Source organism: Mauremys reevesii, linkage group 16, assembly GCF_016161935.1.
Source record: "Mauremys reevesii isolate NIE-2019 linkage group 16, ASM1616193v1, whole genome shotgun sequence".
Taxonomy (NCBI): Eukaryota; Metazoa; Chordata; order Testudines; family Geoemydidae; genus Mauremys; species Mauremys reevesii.
In genome coordinates, this window is record NC_052638.1 from 11,085,258 (window position 1) to 11,109,117 (window position 23,860).

General features: G+C 37.9%; 1 protein-coding gene across 6 annotated transcripts in view; it reads left to right on the forward strand.

The window, feature by feature from the left end:
- The window catches only part of CBFB (core-binding factor subunit beta), a 64,879-nt gene that overhangs the window by 39,590 nt on the left and 1,429 nt on the right, over positions 1 to 23,860 (forward strand). For 3 of the 6 annotated variants that reach the window (XM_039503228.1, XM_039503231.1, XM_039503226.1), the window contains one exon: positions 7,209 to 7,304. In XM_039503228.1, coding sequence (XP_039359162.1) covers positions 7,209 to 7,304 — 96 coding nt within the window. Of the gene's footprint in view, positions 1 to 7,208; positions 7,336 to 23,860 lie in introns of all 6 variants that reach the window. The other 3 variants (XM_039503230.1, XM_039503229.1, XM_039503227.1) reach the window with 2 other exon arrangements.

Consider the following 23,860-nt stretch of genomic DNA (forward strand, 5'->3'; position numbering starts at 1 on the left):
TTTTGTGGAACTACTCAGTATTTATTTTTATAGTGCCAAAATTGTGGTAGATACATCAGAGATAAATGAAGACATGGTCCCTACCCAAAGAGCTTCTGAATAAAGAGGGAGGTAGCAGATGAGGGGAAAGGATGCAATATAAAGCAGAAAGATTGAGCAGATATGTTACGCATATATTTTGTTCCTTGTAGGGGATCAGGTATCCCAGCAAATCTCTCTCTAATCTGTTGTTTTAGATGTGAAGTGATGGTGCCTTGATTACTCCATTTACTCATTCTATTTACAACTTTTTTCTTAATTTTTAGCCTAAACAGTACTTCATTAACTTGAGGCCATTGCTCCTTTGCCTAATGTTTCATTTTCTATATTGCTATTTTTAACTTGAAGGTCTTTTTCTCTCTGAGTTTCTCATCTTTACGACTATATAATTGCATCTCCTTAATCTATTTACATGTTTTGTCCATCATTTTAGTATTTTTGCTGCCCTTCTTTGTATATTTCCTACTCATTCCTATAGCTTTCCTAAATTTTGGGGCCCATAACTACCCCCTGTTCCAGATGTGGTTGAAACAAGGCCATTTTGAATGGCAGTATTACCTCCATAGCTTTATGTGACTTCTTATATATAAATCAGAGAATAGCATTGACTCTTTTGCAAGATGTTGCTGCAAAATTATATTTACTACTTTCTCAAGCTTCTACTTTAGATAGTTGTTTTCCAGTTAATATTTTTATTTCTTATTAGCACTCTTCCTGGTTCAGTGTGATTTCATATTTCTTGCTTAGATTTTGTTTCAGTAGAATTGGTGCATCGTTTCAGATGGGCACTTTCTGTAAATTGGAAGACCATAAACCTATTTTTCTCCAAGAGTTACTTTTACAGATCCCCATCATTGGGATACGTGCCCCTCTGAATACAAGGCAAGAATCATCTTTAAAACAGTGACCATTATGGCTACAAGCTCCTTGCTCATGCATGGAATGATCTGTGAGATTAGAAAAGGGAAGTGGGGTTGGATTCTGCAGTAGCTTGGAAGCTGTCTTCTTTGACACTACTGCAGAGAACCTCAAGACACATTTGACAAACCTTTCACCTTTGCCTTTCCTGTTCCCTTTTGGGGATATTTTCTTTTTTTTGGAATTACTTCAGGCAGTTGGGTTCCACAGCAGTATGAAAGTCAGGGATTCTATTCCTTTATTCCAAAAGGGAAGAGGAGGCTTAAGTCTTATACCGGAATGGAGTCTTAAACTCAGCAATTCATTTAAAGTTCCATATGGTGATATTAATGCTCTAATCCCTTTGTGTCCTCAGGGCTCTCAACTTGAGAGATGCAAATTTCCACATTTCAGAGAGGCCATGCCATTGTGAATACATATATTTCTGGGTCAGACGGAAGCACTGTCACTAGTGGGACCTTCCCTTTGGAATGTCCACAGCACTATGTGTCTATATGAAATGCCTATCATTGGTGACATGGCATTTCTCAGGAGTAAAAAGATGTCATGTCTACCCTTACATGGATGATTGATAAGAATTTGAATGATTCAGGAAATAATATTGTTTCAAAACAATTTGTCAGTTATTCCAGAAGGGGCTGTGGTTATATTGGAACAAATCCACTATACTACTAGTTCAGAAGCAAGCCTTTATAATGTATGAGCACTACTAAATATCTCTATGCCTCAGATTTCACCTCATTTCACCTCATAGTTGTTCTGAAAATGAATCTGCTAGTTCTGTTGAGAATATTTATTGTTTGAGTCATATGGTCTCTCATACTGGGATGACACTTTGTCATATAACGCATGAGACTTCTTCAAAATTGATTTGAATGTGCTTTCCTTGGAAAGCTGTTAGAGTGCCCGATTAGACTAACTTAAGTTATAGACACTGCCACAGCATGTTACATAAGGTGCTCCAATCTTTCCCCAAATACTGGAGGTTGTGATAGGCACACAATCTACAATTAAGAACATCAGTGCTGGCACCATCATTCTTCAAATCTTAAAACAAACAAAAATTTAGAAGCAGAAGTGGAAATTTTTTCTGTGTAGAACCACGTATTTGTTTCACTTCATAGCTAGCACGGTTTCATTTTGCTTTGAATTCTTTGTTTTAATTCCATGATGAGCAGTTTGATGGTACTCCAGGGAGAATTTCCATTGCAGATCACCAAACTCTTGGTGTTTTGCATGCTCTTGGCACCATGATCACAGACATTTCTAGAAAGCAATGAACTTTGGGGTAGTGTGCATTCTGAGCACACTGATCTGAGCTCTTGGTGTTAGGTCCATGATTCCTTATCTACCCTCTGCTGTAGGCGTGATGTTGGGAGCATCCTTTAACTCTATCAGTTTATTTTGTCCAGGTAATTTAACTAATACTGCCTGTGGTGAGTAAGCATTCCTGGGTGGACGAAGGGGGTACTGATGCCAACAACTTGTATAAAGGCTGAGGGCTTGGCTACACTTACAAATTTGCAGCGCTGCAGCAGGGTGTGAAAACACACCCTTTCCAGCGCTGCAAAGCGCCAGTGTGGTCAAAGCCCCAGCGCTGGGAGCACAGCTCCCAGCGCTGTACGTTATTCCCCACAGGGAGGTGGAGTACGGAAAGCTGGCACTTTGGCTACACTTAGCGCTTCAAAGCACTGCCGCGGCAGCGCTTTGAAGTGCTAAGTGTAGCCACAGCCTAAGTTTTCATAGAGCGGGAGAAGGATTTCTAGCCTTTTATGATTTAAAGAAATCCAAATAAGATATGGAAATGCGCAATTAAGGTGCCCAATCAAACTTATCCCCCGACCTGTAGTGATACCATGAAAGGAAAACTATGAAAAAACTGTATCTTTTAAAAATCAGGTTAATATAATCTAGAACCACTATCTATTATTGCATACCACTGCAGGCCAGAGCTAAGGCTGTTCGGGTTCCTTAGTTGCCTGTTTCCATACCCTAACAAATTTGAATTTCTTTTAAGCCTAGTCTTAACTCTGAATTTCCTGAGTTTATACCACTTCGTTTTCACCCTTAAGCTACTAATACATACTCTCAGCCTTAACGCCATTTTAACAAATGTTTTTGTCTTGGAATATATCCTCGCACTGAACATTTAAATCCATGAGGGAATGTACATGCAGCCTCAAATGTCAGTGCTTTCTTGAAGTTTCTGAGCTCAGGGTGCTGAGGTGGAAGCATCACACCAAGAGTGTGGATCTGCATAGGTATATACCTGTGCAAACTCAAAATTACAGGTGAGTAATCTTCCTTTTCAGTTTCTTCTCTTGCGTATCTTAGTATTAACGAGTACGTGGTTATGTTGTGTTGCATTTTCCATTTAAAGAAGAGGTTACATTGCTTTTTTTAAAAGAAAATTACCCATTACTGAAAGTGTGCCATTTGAGCAATATAATTCTTTCTGTTTTAGCAACCCCTCAAAAGACGCATTCTAATTTTCTTGTATTTAAACGTGTATAAGTATTGTAAGCCACTGGGCTATTTCTTTAACACTCTGTATTTCTTTTTCCTTTGTAATTTTAAATTGGTTAAACTATAATTGGTTAAACGATAATTTAATTCCACTTCTGAAACTCTTGCGTAATGTTAATGGAGGATGACTGGCTGGTATATTCCACCCCAGAACTGATTAATTTCAGAGGACTAAGTGGTCTCTGTGCATATTACACACACAGCTACTATATAAACAATTTTGTAATTTACATAGCCTCCATTTTTTGAAAGCTTACCTTATAAAAAATGTAATTTCTCCCATTTTCTGATTTCATCACTATTTTAGTTAATATTGGATTCAGACTAAATTGATCTTTTCTTCCACCTTTCTGGAATAAGAAACTATCTACTACTAAGTCAGTCTTTTGACAATGAATTTCATATATGCTTTTTTCAAAAGATAACTTGGTAATTAATTTTAAAAATTAAAATTATAATGACTTATTTTAATGATTTTGCTGTTTGATATGTAATGTACCAATCTTCTCATTTACTATTAAGCAGCCTATAGCACACTACCCTTATTTAAGGCCCCATTCAGCTAGGTGTTCAGGCACATGTGTAAATTTAACATGCATAATGTCCTATTAAATTCAGCGGACCTACTCTTGTATTTAAAGTTACTCTTGCTTGAGTACTTTGCTGAATGGGGGCCAAAATTCCCATCTTTTAATCCATAGATTTTTGCTGTTTCTATCCCACATCTGTCTGTGCTTCAGTGCTTGTGTGCTTTGATATATTAGCACTAAACTAGATCCTTTCCTTCTAGCTCTTGATATTTGCTATGTAGATCTAGATTATTTCACTCCTATCTTTTCTGACCAAGTAGCTGCAATGCCTTCTAAAGCAGAACTGTGTTTATTCACAACAGCCTCTACTACTTCCTATGCTCATATTGAGACACCTCAGAAATGTTTTGCATGCTTTTCTCATTGATACTTTGTCAGTATTTTGTTACTAGATACATTATCTTCCTTGTAAAAACAAGGTCTTGAGTTAAATAATTTTGGTATATTTTTTTTGTACTGTACAATTCTCCAGGCTGAAACTGTCAACTTTTTTCAGGTGTCACCCCAAATCCACTGTCTATAAAAGTTCTTGATGAATGTTCATTTAATTTACTTCATAATGGGCTGCAATAGCCTGAAAGCAGAATTTTTTATTTAAGAAAATGACAACCTCACATTTTTTTCCCAGGCGTTGGTGAGCCAGCCTTTCAGCCATCAACATACATGGCTAGTCTGGATATCAGCAGATTGTGTCTCTCCCTCCTCTGAAGTCTTAATTTGGGTTTTATTCCAGGTTTATTTGTTTGTTTGTTTTTTAATATTCTGGCTGAAGCTAGAACTTAGAGAAACTATTCTGATTCATCTTCTAGTTGCTTATTTAACAAAATCCTTCTATGGCTTCAAAGCTTTAAGCTAACTTTTTGTGATCCCTTGCCACCTTTTGAAACCTTGACTTCCAACCTGAAACAGTGTTCCTGCCTGAGAAGATGGAATAGTTATTTAATTATTTTTGTTCCCATGGAGCCTTTCAGAACTGTCATTTACTTAACTTCTTAGAATTATGGTATTTTCCAGCCTTCCATCCAGACAAATGCTTAAAAGACTTGTATCTACATTTCCAGTATCTAAATGGTTACCAAATTGTTATTGGAAACTAAATGACAACATTTTTGGGCTGTTCTCCAGATCAAAGATACTCTTGGGGGTTGGGGGAGTGCTTCTCTTCATCAGTGTGTACACACACACGCGCGCGCGCGCGCACACACACACACACACACACACGCATTTTTTTAATTTTTAGGCTATCTTGAAAACTTGTTTTTCCACTTCGTTTTGCTTAGTTTAAAATACTGCTGATCTCTTATTTTAAAAAATCCATTTTCGTTAAAAATTTTGGTAAAGTAGGTAATTATGAAATTCTGCATGGGTTGCCTAAATTTAAAAAATGAGAGCTTTTCTTTAGTCATCAGTAATCAGCTAGACTACCTCTTCTAGTTCTGTCCTTCTCAATTAAATGAAATGAACTCTATTTTCCCTTCCACTGTCCCACTATAATTGATATGTTACACCAATATAAAAATCGCCAAAAGGAGACAAAGTTGTCATTTAAAAATAGAAGTTACTGTCAAAATGGTATCTTAATGGCAGCTGTAAACATTGTCCTTTGATATATCTTTCTGGAGACTGATCTATGAAGATATATTCATTGACAGATGCTTGTATTAAACTGTGTTAGGCCACAAGAGACACTCTTTTTTGCATCATTTCACAAAGTAGCTTTAGGGTGTAGGATAGTGCTGCAGGCAAGAAAAGCAATTTGACATTCTCTTAGGCTAGAGACATGTTATCTTAAATTTTAAAGTTAATGCACTTAATCCCTTGGTATATAAAAACTGAACTGAGTTCTTGGGAGTGGAACATTTTTGTCCTCTATAAATCAAGGTTAACATTTCTGTTTTTTAAAGAGAGAGAGAGACCGACTTGAAAATAACACATGACAGTTACTAGTGCAATCTATAATTACTGTGACTGAAAAAAGTTAATGGTGAAAAGAGATTATTTCTTCTTTTTTTTTTTTTCTTTTTTTCTTTTTTTTTTTTCTGTTTCACTGTTGACCTGTATGGTCAACTCCTCTCTTGCTGATCCTTAGAAGCATCAGTGGGAGAAACAGGAACTCACCTTTTTATTTTAAATTTGCACAAATTCTTCTAAACTGACTAAACATATCCCTTTAAGTAAAGGGTATATGCAGATTTATTATTGTGTTAATATTGGCTTAGACAACATAAAACTTAAATCCAAAATGTTACCATTTTTAATAGAAAATATTGAATAGATTTTAAAAAACAATTAAATTAAGATTACTGTCCATCCTTTTTGTTGTAAAGATGTACTAAAATCTGGTGGGTTTTTTTGTTTTTGGAGTTCCCCCCTCCCATGAAAATATGAAAGTCCACTGATACCAATTTATGTGTGTGTGCACAAGAACTGGGGGAGGAGTATTTTCTAGCTCTTTACACCTTATACAATTTTGTATTTAAAATTATATACTAAGGGATGTAAATATTAATTTTTGGTCAGATGTTGCTATAGATGCAAAGTGATGAAGAGTTTTACTGCTAATCTGTTAAATTATGTTTGTTTTAGAGCATAAAAATTGAATGTAAAGAACCTGATCATCTCATTTACAGTTATCATTAGTTTGTTTAGTTCTGTCATCTACCTTACAAAACTACTTAATTTTTCAAGATCAAGAATGAAAAATATTGCCTCTGTGTAATATAAGCTTTGAGGTTTCCTTTAACTTCTTGGTTTAAGAAATTTAGTCAGACTCCACTTTGAAACAATATTTTTAATTCTTTAAAACGCAGTTCTGATCTGCAAAGTGACTTTTAAAAGTGGCATTGCATAGCTCCAGATTTCATAGATGATTTCATATCCCATTTGCTCAGTTTCCATGTGAATGGATATCTTGTCTAACTGCTAAACCTGCACATTCATTCTTCAGTCTGAAGTTCAAGTTCTGTCCTTTCTGACTTCTGTGTCATCATTAGTAATAGATTCTAGAGGTCAGATTTTTCTCCCCTACTCCCTGTGGTCAACCTTGGTGTCCTTAAACAATGCTCGGAGTTAAATAGAACATAACTTGGGAGAAACGTATGTAGCCTCGTAATTTTATGTCTTCTGGTTTGGTAGCAGGAGGATGCATTGGCACAGCAAGCCTTTGAAGAAGCTCGGAGAAGAACTCGTGAATTCGAGGACAGAGACAGGTCTCATCGGGAGGAAATGGAGGTGAGGGTTTCACAGCTGCTGTCAGTAACTGGTTAGTACTTTACCAAAAATCTAGATTATTTCCTATAACTTGTCTGTATGTATAATTATCGGGGATTCCTATTTGTTTTAATTTTGCTGTTAAGAAAATAGTGTAAAGCATGGTTTAATCTCCTACTTAAGTTATTAAAACTTGAAAAGGCACATGGAAAACAACATGGTTTTTATTTGCGTACATATAAGTTGGTGTTACCATTTTCCCTGTAGGTGGCCCAATTACTGGTTGCAGACTCATGACTAGGGCCCTACCAAATTCATGGTAATAAAAAATGGGTCATGGACCGTGAAATCTGGTCTTTTTATGTACTTTTACCCTATCCTATACAAATTTCACAGGGGAGACCAGCATTTCTCAAACTGGGGATGCCGACAAAAAGAAGGTCGGGGGGGTGGGGGATGGATTTGCAAGGTTATTGTAGGGATGTTGCAGTATTGCCACCCATACTTCTGCGCTGCCTTCAGACCTGGATTGCTGGAGAGTGGCGTCTGCTGGGCCAGATCTGAATGCAATGCCATACCACGCCATCCTTACTTCTGCACTGCTGCCTTCAGAGTTGAGTCAGGACCCCTACAGTTACAACACCGTGAAATTTCAGATTTAAATATCTGAAATCATGACATTTACAGTTTTTAAAATCCTTTGACCATGAAATTGACCAAAATGGACCCTACTCATGACATACAGGCTCACTTTCAAATCCTTAAATAAATGCTAGCAGCTCTGAAGAGGGCATTTTAGGAGTGGTAGTGAGCGTCTGCCACCTTCTGCCTCTTCCACAGACACTGGAGAGGCCTGGAAATGCTGGCTGCTGCTCCTGTAGCCTGGCAGTCCTTTTCTTTATGGATAGCAATGCCAATGAACTGATTCAGACCCTGCTAACTATTTTCCCCTGCTGGCCTGGCCGTATTCCACTCTGACCTTCCCCTCTCCTTGGGCCTGCTCCCTAGCCCCATCTTCATCCTTTCTCATTGGGTTTGCTCCTCTGGCCAGCTCTGTCCTGTCTCTTGGCTCTAGCTCCTTCTCTTCTCAGTGAGAAGAGAGCAGGAACTCAGGGAGCCTGAGGAAACAAAGGAGCTTGAAGGGAAAGCAGGAGCTCAGTGAGGCCAGGAAGGGGAAGCCTGAGGGAGGACTGCTAATGTTGATAAGGGAAGTGTTGGGGAGCTAGAGAAGCTGTTGCAGGCAACAAAAAGAATAAGAAGGGGGAATCAAGGTGGTGACGGTTTATTTGAATTCCTTTGCCATGCAGGGTTTTTACTTCCTACTCCCTGCCCATTCAGCTCCCCGTAATGGCAGCATGACTAGTTCTCTCTCAAGCTTTAGTAGATTTCTTTCCTGGTATCTCATCTCCTCTTGTCTTCATGGTCATGCAGAGCTCTGTCTCCTTGCTAAGTGAAAAGGGAAGATCTGGGGAGTGAGACCAAGAAGAAGGGCTGGTTCAGAAAGTAAGTCAAGCTGGGGAACAGGCCTACGGAGACTGGTGAAGTCAGTAAGCTAAGAGTGGAAGGCATGTAGAAGAGCTGTGCTGAGCTAGTCTCTAAGGAAAAGCTGGTTTGAAAGGCCTCAGGCAATTTACTTGGTTAGTTACGAGAGAGTGCCTTCACTTCCTCTACTCTAGGAATCACTGCCATGCATTCTTGCCATCCCCAAAGGTTTAAAAATGCATAATCGCCCCCACCCCTAAATGATATAGGCTTAAGTCATGAGATTTAAAATAAAATAAATGTTGGGTACTTTTTGTTTGCCTTCAGGTGCTGGAGTCTTTAGGGCTCACAATTTCAACCTTTTCTCTGCAACCATAAGGGGCTAGAAAGTTACTGTTTTTAATGAAAACTGAGATTCTACTGTTAAGCTTGTACAGCCCCAGTGAAGTCTAATGGTGGATGAGTTCAGAGGTGTAACTAAGAGCATAATTTGGCCTTCAAACATCTTATTCATTGAGTTTTCACAGTGCTGACAAAAGAAACATCTTAGAATTGACATCTTGGAAACTGAGCACTTTTAAATCTGTAGCTGTTGAATTACAATAAGGGTGGAACCTCACCAATATCAGTATTGGTTTCTTTTGAGAGTAAACTACACTTTTAATTAATATTAAAAATTTGGAAATCTTTAAACTTCTTTTATACTGTTTAGGATGGCATGATCAGCAAATCTGGGAACCACTAGACTTTTTAACATCTCATCAGTTAGTTCTCCTATGGATTGCAACAATGTCTGTATAAAATTAGAAAATTTCAGACTGTAGTACTATAGTTGAAATAGCTTTAATAAAGACCAGATTCCAGTTTGAGAGAGAGAGAGAAATCTTGTAATACTCCACCCACCGCTACCCAAAAGAGAGGCGCCAGCTCTTTGGAAATATTCATCCAGAGCTTGGCAGCATATGAAAATGATCACAGATTTTGTTCTTTATTTATACAGCTTGCTTTCTTAGTAGAGATGTTTGCTTATTCTTAGTCTCTACATAGATTATTTTTCAAATGTAACAAACGGGTAGATCATTGCCAAAAAACGATCCCTAAACTAGGCATTTGAACAGTTAAACTATTTTTTGTTAATAAAGAGCGTGTATTATTTTTAACAACAATAAGATGAGGCACAGTGATACTTTTGGAAACATAAAATAGAGACTGCAATAGCTGCACCGTAATGAAACTTTTGGTAGAATAATAGAATAATAGAAAATAGAAATAGTAGAAAAGCCGTGCTTTTTTAAAAAAAAAATCTGTTTACACCTACAGGCATAATAAAAGCTTTTTAGAGAATATATACAGTATATCTGAGATTATTTGTATCTTCTTCCAATCTCTTTCTGTCATGGTCTGTTTTCAATATGGATTACCCAGGGATCAGTGCTAGGACTGTCATTATTTAATATATTTATTTAAAAATCTGGAAGCAAAGGTGAATGGTGAGGTGCCCAAATGTGTGGATGATGATTATTTCAGATAATTATGGTTGGACAAAGCAGCAGTTATTGAGTCTTTGCTGAAGTCTTGGAGCTGACAGGAGGCTCTCAGCTGCAAAGTGATATTGCTGCTCCTGCTGTGTCTCTTACAGGAGTCTATTTCCACACCAGAGAGGTGGGTTGGAGGGCTCTGGCTCCTGAAGAAATTAAGGTGTAGTTCCAAGAGTAGCTTTCCATGTTGTGTGGACATAATACAGTTTATTTAAGTAGAAATTTCACTTTGTATTTTAACTGAGCTTCTAATACAGTGCCAGCTAGAAAGATTTTGATGAAGAAATGATTGCAGGACCTCAGGCTAGTGGAGTCAGAATATGTTGGAAGTAACATGGTCTGTATTCAGTCACAGAAAGCTGCAATCATCTACTTTTTGCCAGCTGTTTAGTGCAGCAGAAAATACCAAAATGGTGGTCTTACAGCAAGGAATGGGTAACATGGAATGGAAAAATTATATGCTCCTGTCATGGTGTCTACAGATAATTTTTGTGAGGGTTAGCTTTGTATTGTGGGAATCAGTTATATAATGGAAACCGTTTTTTGAACGCTTGGATTGTATACATTGTATGACAAAAGCTCAAATTTTAAATTTTTCTCCCAGCCCATTCTGTTGTGCATGAGGTTGGCCAGAGATGTTCTGTTGAGTCTAATTTTCTTGAATTGAGTTGTCCGAAGCTTTCTGAATACATTTCATGCAAAAAAAAATCAGTGGTTTAAAATTTTATTTTTTCTTGTTTGTGTTCATTTCGCATATTACTGCAGTTCTCTCTCTGTAGCAACACTGCAAGTAAAGAAGCAGAGTGGCTTGTTCTTCCCTGAAATAGCCCGGTCTAGCAATTGGTCTGTTTGGTGTCCTGTGATAAATATATGCATGTTTTTAAATCTAGGATATACACACACTATAACAAATTAGTTTCCAACATACCTCTCTGGTAATGCCCCCACAAGGATTTTTCTCTTACAGCTCATTCTCCCTAAATTTTTCTCCATTTTACTTATGCTGTAATTCCTAAATAAATAAATGATCTTCACAGTTCAAGTTTCCCAATTTAAGGACACTTCATTACTTTTTGATATCTTGCTCATTCTTCCCTCAACTTGGGGGGGAAAAAATCCCAGAAATTTTGCAGGAAATCCTTCTACATGTACAGGATAAAACCTTGGCTCTGGATCCCATCCATAAAGGTTCCAGGGATGTATAAGGGCCACCCATGCAGAGGCCATGTGCTTCTTTACCAGCTGTGGTCCTACTTTCCCCCAAAGAGCTCTAAATCATGATCAGGCCAAGAGTTGTTAATTTACATTCATAATTTGGATTGTGTGAATTCTTGATCTGTACTGTTGCCTAGAGCCATCACAATAGCTGTTTCTTTGTTTAAAAGGTAGCATGAAATTGCAGCTTTTTGGCATCTTATGCTGAAAAATTGACCCAACCCAATATCCTGTTTTCTGTAGTGAAATGTCAGTTTTTGGGGCAGTGCAACTTTATTTTATATTTAAAAACTTTTCTTTAATTAAGATTTTATATTGATGGATATAGGATAAAATCTGAAATGTTTTCTTTTGAGGAAGTATTGTTTAAAGGCTAGTATAGCTGTTATAAATATATAATTAGTATTGATCTCTTTCAGTCAGTATTTTTCCGTTGCTCAGCCCCCTTCTAACCTTCATTGACTGAAAGAAGATGCTTATATTACAGTATTTCCTGATTTGCAGAATTGATTTTCTCTGTACTATATTCAGCATTAATTGTGTACAGAACATAAATTGTTGGGATTTTTTAATATATGCACTTTGTAGCACTTATAGGCTAATATTAGCTGTTTTGAACCTCTTGTAGAACAGTCACAAGGCGAAATGATTATTGGAATGTTTGACTACATTCACATCTTATATCTCAGACATTTTTTTAAAAGTTATGATTGATTTGAAATTGGTTAAATACAGTAAAATAACAAAAGGTCGGTTATATCAGGGTGATGGATTCCATTAGACTTGAAAGATCCAGTTTGTCGTTTGGACCAGACTCATTACCAATATATGATAAGCTGCAATATGATTGAAGCTTCTGGATGAGCTTGGCATATGTCCAGAAGGAAAGTCTCACTTGTATTGTCTGTGCTTGAAGTCAGTAGCACAGTTTCAGATCTTTCTTACACTCAGCACTTAAGCACAAAATCCAACTAATCTATTAGAAGTTGAACTGTTCGTGGGTTTTTAGTAAAGGGAACTGTGTCTTTAGAAAATAGAATTTACAGGAAACACAGAATGGAATTTTGATGGAGGTTGATGTTAAGTGCTTTGTATAATCTTTGTCAAGAAAGCTGCTCAATTTTATGTTCCCAATGATTATTTTAAAAGCTTGTCAGCGGGTAGGTAGTCCTAAAAGCAACTAACTGCCATTCATTGTTCAGGTTTTTTTATTGTTCATAATGTAGCTTGATTTTTCATTTATTATTTAGTAAATAGATGCAGATACTTGGTGCCAAAGAATATAGCATATCTACTCTGTTTATCCCAGTAGTATGTAGCTGCCAAAATACAATTAAGAATCACATTACAGTTGCCCATGAAAGAGACTTCTGTGACCATTTCTTGATTCATCCTCCGTTGTTTTAGAATTTTCTGGTCTCTTCTTCATCTCTCCATGGGAAATTTATGCTTTACATATGGAGACATTTGAGGGATATCATATGATCTAATAACTGTAACCAACTAAAAAACTAATTTTTTTTTTTGTTGTTGCTGGTCATCAATGTGTACCATTTCCATTTAAATGAATACTGTATATGTTCTTGTCAGCAATCAAAGTATTGATACCCATGGCCATGATTTTCCAAAATAGGGCCTAAAGGTAAGGTCCACAAAAGTTTCCAAAGTGTTCAACCCAGTAGCTCCTATTGAAGTCAGTGGGCATTCAGCATTTTGGAGAATCAAGCTACCTATTTACTATCCGACATATGGACTTAGGAGCCTACATTTAGGCTTCTACTTTGGAAAAAATGGCCTAAATTCATACCCATGATTATTATTATTTAATATTCGTTTTAAGCACCCAAAAGCTCAGTCAGTATCAGGGCCCTCCATTGTTCTGGGTGCTGTCAAAACAAATAAACTGGTCCCTGCCTTGAAGAGCTTACTGTATAAATAAACAAGGTAAAGGTAATAATTGGAGATTGGTATATCTCCTAGAACTGGAAGGGACCTTGAAAGGTCGAGTCCAGCCCCCTGCCTTCACTAGCAGGACCAATTTTTGCCCCAGATCCCTAAGTGGCCTCCTCAAGGATTGAACTCACAACTTTGGGTTTAGCAGGCCAATGCTCAAACCACTGAGCTATCCCTCCCTGCAGACTGTATGTCAGCAAAATGTCAGATCCATAACTCCGTACTTGTAATTTACTTAAATTGCATATTCTAAGACTATTATTTAAAATTAGGTCCCAATTTAATTACCTGACAGGTCTGCACTAAGAATTTTTGTTCCCGACAGCTACTGATGTGCTCTCATGCACCAAATGAGGCGTACAAACAAGGAATCTTCAACTCTGGACTTGATAGCTGAATGAGTGACGTGTAACTTTCAAATATTTGGTCTTCATTGACCTTTAAACTTAGGTAATGGTGCCTCTATATACATTTTATCTATCCACACCTAGTCATGGGACCTTCCAGGGACTGCTTTAGCCTCCAGTGCAAGTTGGAGCACACTCAGCTGGCTGTCATGACTCCCACGGGTTTGTTCTGGCAGCCCTGACATGCCCATGTGAAAAGTAGGGTGGACTAGGGCAGGTTGTTCTAACTTTATTCCACCCAGAGGTTCCTCTGCACCAGGGAAATACCTAATGAACAGTGTCTACCAATTTTCCAGTAACTTTGTGCCATTGGCTAAGAAGAAAGGAAATTGTAAGCAAAGTAGTTTGTAGTTACTAAACACAATGCTGTTGAGGGAAGATCTTATGGACTCTAAAATTGTCCTTTGCTGTTGCACATTCTTTTTTTCTCACCCAATTGTGCTAGTACTTTAATAGGTGTTAGCCAGATCATCTCCTTAACCAGAAGAACCTAGGGAGGACTTCTGGGGATGGACAGTGTCATCTAAAATTCCCTCTGAGATTATTCTCTTTCCCTCGGCCCCACATGCACGCAGTTCCATTTTGTGTGTGGAGAAAGGGGATGGTCTGTTGTTGTCGTCATCTCTCTGCCCCTAAACCTAGCTGGTGCCCAATGGTTCATGATAAGCCAGAGCCATCTTCATGGAAGTCCTCTCCCTTCCCCTCACCTTCCCCCCCCAAATCTAACCCTCAGCAAGGTTTCCACGTGCTTTTGGATCCCCTTACCCATAGCTGCCCCCAGGATCTCTAGAGAGGGGCAGCAGCTTGGGGCTGTATTGTCTTTTCTGGGACAACTCCAGTGGGCTAAAGGGATAGTTGTTCATACCCCTCTCCAGGCTCCTTCTCCAAGAATCTCTGAATCCATAGAGATGCTTCTGTAAGCTCCAAAGTGGAAGTGAGGTCACAGTGCCAAATTGATGGGAGGCTTGTGTATATAAGGTTCTCTCTGCATGGATTTATGGGTGATAATCAGGGATATTAACATCTGATGGTCTCTGTCCTGCAGAGCTCACAATCCTAAGGTCCTAATCCTGCAATGAGCCCAGAGCTACTTGCGGAATCGGGGCCTAAAACAAGACCACATAAATAGGTGTTACAAATGGAAGAAATGTGGGGAGGAGGATAAGGTAATAACAATAATGTATGGTTACATAGATTAGCTATTTGTACAGTTTAGATTGTAAATTATTTGTATTGTGCTAGCACCTAGGAACCCAAAGTACAGACCAGAGCCCCACTGTATTAGACGTTCTACAACCATAGAACAAAAAGATGGTTACAATCTAACTAAAGAGTAGTTGCTTTTGAGTCATCTATAGCTTTTGTTTTTAAGTAACAAATTAACAAACAATAAAATGTATTCTGTACTAGCCTACTACCTAGCTATTATCCATTGGCCTATACGTATACCTGAGTAAAGTTCTGACATAGTTGGCCAAAGTGAGTGTGCAGAAGAGCATTGCAGCAAAATTGACTCCAAACACCCTTTCTTTTGTTGATCTTTGAGAACAATGATGATTATTTCTTTTTTAAATTCTCTTTGTAGGACTTGATCGTAGTACATTCTCTACTTTTTCCTCCCCCCCCCCCTTTTTTTTTTCCTCCAGAGTCTGGACCAGTTCAGTATAAATAACAGTCTAGACTAACATGTCATGAGGAGGATTTCAAATGTCTGCTGCCAAATAGGTTCCTGTATTTCTTTCAGTCATCATACCATCTCCTACTTTCTTTAGAGATTTTAGATGGCTTGTTGCCAGTTATAATTCCTTCCATATTGCAAAAGACTTGCATGGTTTCATGTGCTGAGAGTTGAGTGAAGTTTCTTGGGTGTGGGAAAATCCCTGTTTCCACAGCATTAACTGTTCTATTTCAGGATACTTAGAATGAAACTGTCACTGTTAATCATAAAACGTTAGGTTTAAGAAACATCAGTACACTGGGTTCTGTCTATGTTTTTGCAAAGTCAGCAGATTGGTAAAATACAAGCTCTTCTCATAACCAAATGTTTATGCCAAGGTAATTTCTATTTTATCACTTTGAATAATTGTCATTCATCTGTTCTTAGTGAAAAGTACTAAACTCTGCTGATACTTTTCTACTGATTGTTAAGCAATTCCCTGAGCATCAAACCTAGGATTTTCAAATACTCTCATTCAAATTTAACTTCAGCATCCTACTGAAAAGTGGAGTATGCAGTAGTAAGATGATGATTTTTTTTCCCGCAAATTTGGTTTGTGATTCATTGAAAAAATATTTTGTTTCTAAATTGAAAAAGGCAGGTGCAGTTTTTGTTTAAATGAGTCTCCCTCACTGTTCAAAAACTCTGACAGCACAATATTTAAGGACAGATCTGTGTGTGTGTGACTTTTTAGTATTTTCTTTAATTTTTGAAATATGCATCTTATGGCTAATTATTACAACAGTCCCATAGGGGATTGCTTAATGGTGTAGATGCATCAGATTTAAAATACAGAGAGCATTCTTCAAATCCTAGGTTTTAAACATGGCAAAGTTGACTTACGCTTTTTATGTTTCTGTGGTGGATAAATTGAATTCCTGATAGTATACTGTGTGGAGATTTTCCAGATACAGCCTTACTGAAAACTGAGGTTCTGTCTTGTGTGAATACTAAAGATCCCATAAATTGTAGATTAGCCCATGGCTATGGCCAAAAATGTCCATACTTTTGCCCTGTATTATGCAGTGTTCTTGCCACCTGCACATTGCTTGGTTCTTACTCTGCACCCAAGAAGTGACAAAGTTTTAGTGAGGAAGTGTTTAATTTAGTGTGTGTGTGTGTGTGTGTGTGTGTGTAGTATAAAAAATAAATAATATATATAGTTCCTTCATATTCCTAGGATCTAAAGAACTATCTTGTTGTTGTTTGTATGTATTAATTATATACAGTGGCCTACATGGTTTGGCAGACTGGTGATTGATAGAACAAGTACATGTTTCATATATTTATACGTGTACAGGTCAGTACAAATAAATGGGGATGACTCAGTTGGGTTGGGCTGTCATTTCACTGTCAGAATTGCCTGTGTAACTCCCCACTTGTTGAAACGAAAAATTACATCTTTGTCAATATTTACTAGTAAGATAATAAGATACTGTAATGAATGCTTTTCAATACACTTGAGCATAATTTGTCATTCCTTTCACATTATTTGAAAGGGCAGAGCTGGTGGTAGTTCCACAGTGGCTTGTGCAAAAACTTACAACTAGCTATGATGTCATAAATCATGTGGGTACTTTCATAAATTTAAAAGAAAAGGCCCCGTAAGAAAATTATAAATGCAACCATATGCTTTGGAGTCTTCATTGAGATTTGACAGTAAAATTATTGTGGAAATTATTTTTTTATTAAAATAAACTTTTTTTAAAGCAGGAGTATGCTGTCAAGTGATTTTGCTGTTTTTCACATTAGATGTGAAAACATGCACTGAAAGTAAATTTAATAACTACATTTATCTAAGGTTTTGCATTGAGACAATCAGCAAAATCATAAATGTAGATCGCATTCCACTTCTTTCCAAACAGCGGGAGACTCTTTAAATTAGAAGCAATAATCTAAGCAAAAAAATAAATAAGGTTAACCTTTTGCTAGCAAGTCTCAATGATAGTTTGGTTATACTTTTCAAAATTACAAATTATGTTTTGTAGTAGGATATAACTATGCATCACAATTCTCCTTTTGTGGGAAGAAAATTGAACTGCAGCTTCATTAAAATTGAATAATTCAGGTTGTACCATCATTAACACTGTAAAAAGGTTAATGAATTAATGCGAAAAAACTGATTTAAACAAAGTCTCTAAATGATCTGTAGTTATATAAAGGAGGCAGGCAGTTTACAAAAGCCTTCCTTGGGTGCAAGGGACAGATGCCCACTAGCATTTAAAAGCTTTAGAGCTGCGTGTGACTAATAGACTATTTCCTTTTTTAATTCAATTGTCTGCACACAGAAAGCTTTCTGAAAAATCAGGCTTTGTATACATTACAGTGATGAGAGCTGGAATTGTCAATTTTCAGCTGAGAGGCTGGCAGAAAGGAATACAGCTTGCTCTGAGTATCACCAGTGTGTAAATGGTATAATAAAGGAAGACCCAGCAGTCCATGCCCCAAAGATCTTATAATCCAAAGTGGACAGTAATGTTTGGACAGACAAATGCATCAAATCACTAGATGAAATTTTGATCTCAAATTTGGTGGACCAGCTGTGGAGGGACTTCCAAGCATAAGGATCTGCATGGAAGAAAGGTGATTAAAATGGCACTTGTGTGGGGAGCTTGGAAGGAGTGTAGATAATTGGAGTAAATGAGATGTAGACAGGAGCTGAGTTGTGCAGAGCCTTGAAGGTGAAGATGAGGAACTTGGATGCAGAAGATGAGAAGAAGCCTTTGGAAGGAATCTAAGAGCTCAGTCATATTATCAGAACATTGAAGTAGTAAGATCTTAGCAGTCACAGTCCATACTGAATGGAAAGGTATGAAATGCTGGGTGACCAGAGAGGAAGTTACAAAAGAGATCAGATGACCACAAATGGACAAAGGTTTTTTGTTGTGGGAATAGTAAAGAGAAAATATAAATTTTAGAGTAATTGTAGTGGAAGGAGGAATAGACAGAATTTAGCTACAGTCTGATAAAGTGGAAGAAGTTGAATACAAGTCACAAGTTTCCATTACGGGCGAAAAGGTGGAGTTCACAATAGTGATGGAGAACAGAGTAGATGCTTTAGTTTGGAAAGAGTTCAACTTTTGCCACGCTTAGTTTGAGCTAATGATAGGATATCCAGCAAATCATGTCAGAAAGACAGTTGGAGGTGCAAGACTGAACAGAGTGGAAGAATTTAAAGAGAAGTAAATTTGAAAGTCATCAGTTTAGCTGAGGTGGGGGGTGGGAAGACAAGGACAGTGTGAGGGAGAGACCGGAGTACTCTGAAGTATGCTTGTGGAGAAAGAGAGCATGCAGTGTCACAAAAGCCCAAGATTAAGGGATGGAATACTTGACTGTTAGAATTGGCAAATAAATAAAGGATGAAAATAGAGAAGAGGCTATTCTGTTGAGTTTGGGTTGGTTTTTCTTTGTTAAAATGAGATAGCGTTGTACTTGAAGGTAGAGATAAAGGAGTCAGGTGAGAGGATGGTTTCAGAGTAAGGAAGAGGAAGCAATGAGAGAGCAAAAAAAAGTCTGCGGTTAGGAGGGAATGGAGTTGAGCATATGTGTCAAATGATTAGGAGTTGAGGTTAATTAATACTTGGAGTTAGCAGAGAACAAGTTGCATGTTCTACAAGTAGGTTAACTGCAGTAATGATGGGGAAACTTCCTCTGTCAATAAATTCAGAAAGTATGACTCAGAAGAAATACAAGGAACAAATAAGTACTGTAATGATGTAATTTTTAGTTACTGTTCTGAAGTCACATTTAATTATATTATTTGCATTGTTATGTGTTGACTTGTAAATTGGATCATTACTAAGGCTCTACTTAATTCGCAATATTGTGGATCCCGCAATATTAGGCATTCACTGCAATTTTGTCATCCAGGTGGCTGACAGTGGGGGCCATTGGCCACCCTGGGCGGCTGACAGCGAGGTCGGGTTTTCCAAATTACTGCAATAATAAAGGTCCATGATTACTTTTCCGCAATTTTCCTTGTCTTGTCTGTAACACAGCTGCAATTATTTGACAATCATACAGCAATTCAAGTAGGGCCTTAATCATTACTTAAATAACTGATGTCAACGTTACAGCAAAGAGGAGTGAGGCCTTACATGGTGAGACTGTAACCACAAAAAACATGAAGAGCCAGATCCTCAGCTGGTGTAAATCATTGTTGCTCCATTGACTTCGTGGGAGCTATGCTAATTTATACCAGCTGAGAATATGGTCTGCAATATTATTTGCATTTGCAGTAGTGCCTAGAAGCAAGACCTGATTGTGCTATGCACTGTACAAATATAAAATAAAGAAATATATCAAGATATTAGAATACTTAAAATTGTGAAACATTTCCTGGACATTAGAAAAATATAAGAACTAATTTTAAAAAAATCTTTTTATATATTGAACAAGGAAAAACACCTTTTAGAAGAGCTTGCTGAGTAAAAGACTTTCTTGTACTATTAAATCGTGGGGTACGTTGTTAGAATATCACTCTGAAAGGAATGAAAAAATCCTGCTTAAAGAGGCTTTGATAGTTATTAAAGGCACAGTTTGTAATATGTTCTTCCAATCTTGTCAAGTTGGCTGCAGCTGTTAACACCTTTGGCACTCTTAAATAGGAAGTCAGTAATGTTTCCTCCATGACTTCAAATTAGCAGAACTGGAGGCAAAAGTAAACCCTTTTAGACTAGTTTAAACTGAATTAATCTAATGAAAAGCCTATAGGGAATAAACATGATCATTTTATGTAGATCTTGAACAAAAAAAACTCTTAACTAGATTTGTCCTGTGCCTCTGTCACTTTTTATTCAAATGCAAAGAAAAAACTATTATTGTTTGTGGTACCACTCATTGCACTCTAAGTGGTTTCCAAACAGTTATGAAGGATGGTTCCTGCTCAGAGGAGCTCACAGTCTAAGCACAAGGAAGCAGAAGCAAGGCATGGGAAGGGAAGGGAAATAATAGGCAAATTATATACAAGTCTGCTTGATTCATTATAAGCAACATGGCAGAAATGGGTCTTTAAGGGTATGTCAACATTGCAATTAAAAACGGCTTGGGCTGGAGGGCTGTTTTAATTGCGGTAGAGACATCCAGGCTTGGGTTGGAGCCCTGCAAAGTGGGAGGGTCCCAGAGCTTGGGCTGAACATCTACACCATAATTAAACAGCTCTCCAGCCTGAGACCCGTGGGTCAAGTCAGCTGGTGTGGGCCAGCTGGGGGTGTCTAATTGCAGTACAGGTATGGGCAGCACGTGAGCCGCTGGCTGTGGGAGGCTAGCCCCCAGCCCCGCCCCTTCCGCCCAAGCGTGTCACCCCCCCCCGAGCCAGGACAACTGGTAAGATTTCCAGGGCTTACATGTAGACTTGCTGTGATACTTGTCATTAAGAGAGTAGACAGGGTGGGGATACACTGGAGAAGAGAACTAAGGTTAGAGAACTTAATTCTCCACTTTCAGATTTATATTTTTTAATTGTCAGCTTAGAAATTCCTTGCTTTTGGACAATGTGTTTATGAAAAGTACAAGATGTTTATCTTCTAAGATTATATTTATAACCCTAACTGCAGGTTAATGATGTTGTTTTTTGGCTGGGGATTTATTTTTACTCTTAAAATGTTCTCACCAGAATATATATGATTTCAAAATTATTAACAGTTTGACCGTTGTCAGCCTTAAATGGATTTCCTCTACCAACAGATCAAAAAAAGTGTCAGCCTTTATACCTACAGGCAAACACCTCTGTAAATAGAATATTCTTCATCGTTTCGGAATCCTGTTATTCTGTGTTACTTCTTCACTTGAGCTTGTTGCTGCTTGCACAATAAGGAAATAAAAACTTCACTAGTCAGGCAAGCGAGACAGTTTGACACGCCACCAAGAGGACAGACCTGCCATATTACTGTGTTTTCATTATGTTGATAAGTAACATTTTATATTAGCTGAACAGCTTCTTCTCAAATTGTTTTGGTCAGTCTTGATACTGGTGGAGTTGGTATTGTGATTAAATCTTTGAGTTACAGATTCATTTCTTGCATTTTTAGAGGCATTGACATTAAAAATGTGTCTTCTTTCTGTCATAGAACAAGAAAATACATCACATACACTGTTAGATGTTTTACTGGATCTGCATGAAAGGTGGAAGTATGCATACCAACAGGCAGAGTCTAATCAATTGAGATGAGCTATCGTTTAGAGGAGGAAAAAACTTTTTGAGATGATAAAGAGATGGCATAGAAGAGTGGTGAACCTTCAAGTCTGTCACTGAGTGGTTAGAGAGGTTGAAGTGTTCTCCACTGGTTTTTTTTTATGTGTGATGATGTGTCATGTTTGTGTCCATTTATTCTTTTGCGTAGAGACTGTCCGGTTTGGCCAATCTCTGTCTCAAATTTTGGTATTATTACTCTTGACTTAAATAGCAGAAAATCTGATACAATATTAATGGATTTATTTATATTTCATGTGTGTGTGTGTGTGGAAGTTCTTCACTCCAAAACAGGATTATAGTTAACATCCATCATATTAATAAATTTCAGGAGAGGATTTATTTGGGATTAATGGTTGTGTGTAAAGCTGCCCTGTTATACTGTAGACGTCCCATCTAAGGTCCTGCAAATGCTTACGCGTGTTTAATTTTACACATGTGAATAGCCCCGCTGACTTGGTTAGGACTACTTATGCATGAAGTCAAGCAAGTATGTATTTGCAGGATTGAGGCCCAAGTTAAGTTTTCTTCTCTGGCCTGGCGTTGGAGTCACTGAGATGTATTGTCCTGATTGACTTCAAGTTCTGAGTGGATGAAGCTCTTACAGAGTGTTTGAAATTCTATAGTTTCATGGTAGTTATTCCAGGTAAAGGAGAACTCATTGAACAGGTGGATGGATGTACTACAGATCTTAAACAAAACGTTAAGTTTGGATACTGGGAGAGTGAAGACCAAATCCATGTCATGATTTGACTGTTGTCTCCAGGCTGCTTGTCAGTTGAGAGGTAGAATCCCAGCAGACATAGATATGCCATACTGAGGATCTAGATTTTTGTCATGGAAAATTTGGGGTACAGACAGAGGTCATGTGTCCATGATGAGTCTCCTGGAGCTGTCATCAGCCTTTGACCATAGTATTAATTCTGAGGTTACAGAGACTTTTTTCACATGATATCTAGCAGGAATGGACAGACTGTGCTTCAGTGACTCTTATTCCTTCCTGTCAGAGAGATTCCAGAGGCTGGTGATGGGCAGTTTCTCATTGCCCTCAGCAAGCATTTTTGCAGGCTTCTGTTCTCACTTTGGTTCAGTTTTTGTATGTGGGTAGTAGGGGAGATTGTGAGACAGGATGGGCTGCATGGTCACCACTCTGTGGCTGGCACTCAGCTCTGCATTATTGTCTGACCAAGATGATGCAGTCACTTGGCTTTCCGAATCGTTGGCCTCATTTAAGGCATGGATAAAAAGGTCAGTAGAAGCTCAAGTCAGACAAGAGGGAGGTGATGCTGGAGGGTAGGGGATGAATTTACAGGAAACAGCACGGTTGATATCTGCACCTCCAATTAAAGGAATGTTTTTAAAATGAGGTGTGCAGTTCTTTGGGTGCAAAGAGACTACATAAAGGTCTGTCCTCGGATGCAGACTTAATCATACTTATCCATGTCTTAGTTACCTCCAGATTGTATTATTGCAAAGTGCTCTCCCTAGGGCTGCACTTGAAGACATCTAGACACTTCATTTTTTTGACAGAATGCTGCCATTTACCTTCGTGGTGCAAGTTTATTGCAACTGTGCTCTGTAGGCTTCCCTGTCCTCTAGCTGCCTTCTAAGAAGAATGCAAGGTGTTAAATTTGATCTATGACGCCTTAGACGGTTGGAGTCTGTACTATATTTAGTAGCCATTCTGCTACCTCTGACCTCTCCCATCTGTTAAAATAAATTTAGTAATTTAACAGCCCTTAGATTTGAATATCAGGAACTTGTGACGCAGCATTTTCAGTGTAGGGTCTTCTACTCCAGAGTGCTCTTCCTCTGCTGGTCCATCAAAACCAGAGCCAGACCTTCAAAGGATTGTGTGAAGTCTTGCTTTTACTCAGGTTTTTGCACAAAGGTGGATGATTAAGTAGGAGGTATTGATGGTATTTTTGTATTTATAGTATTTATTTAACAGTTTGCAGTGTAAATTTTGTGTCATGGAATTATTTGTGGTTATAAGCTTGTAATTAATGCATTTAAAAAATCAACTAATTTGATATTTCCAAACCATACCTTTGACCTTGAATATATATTTATTA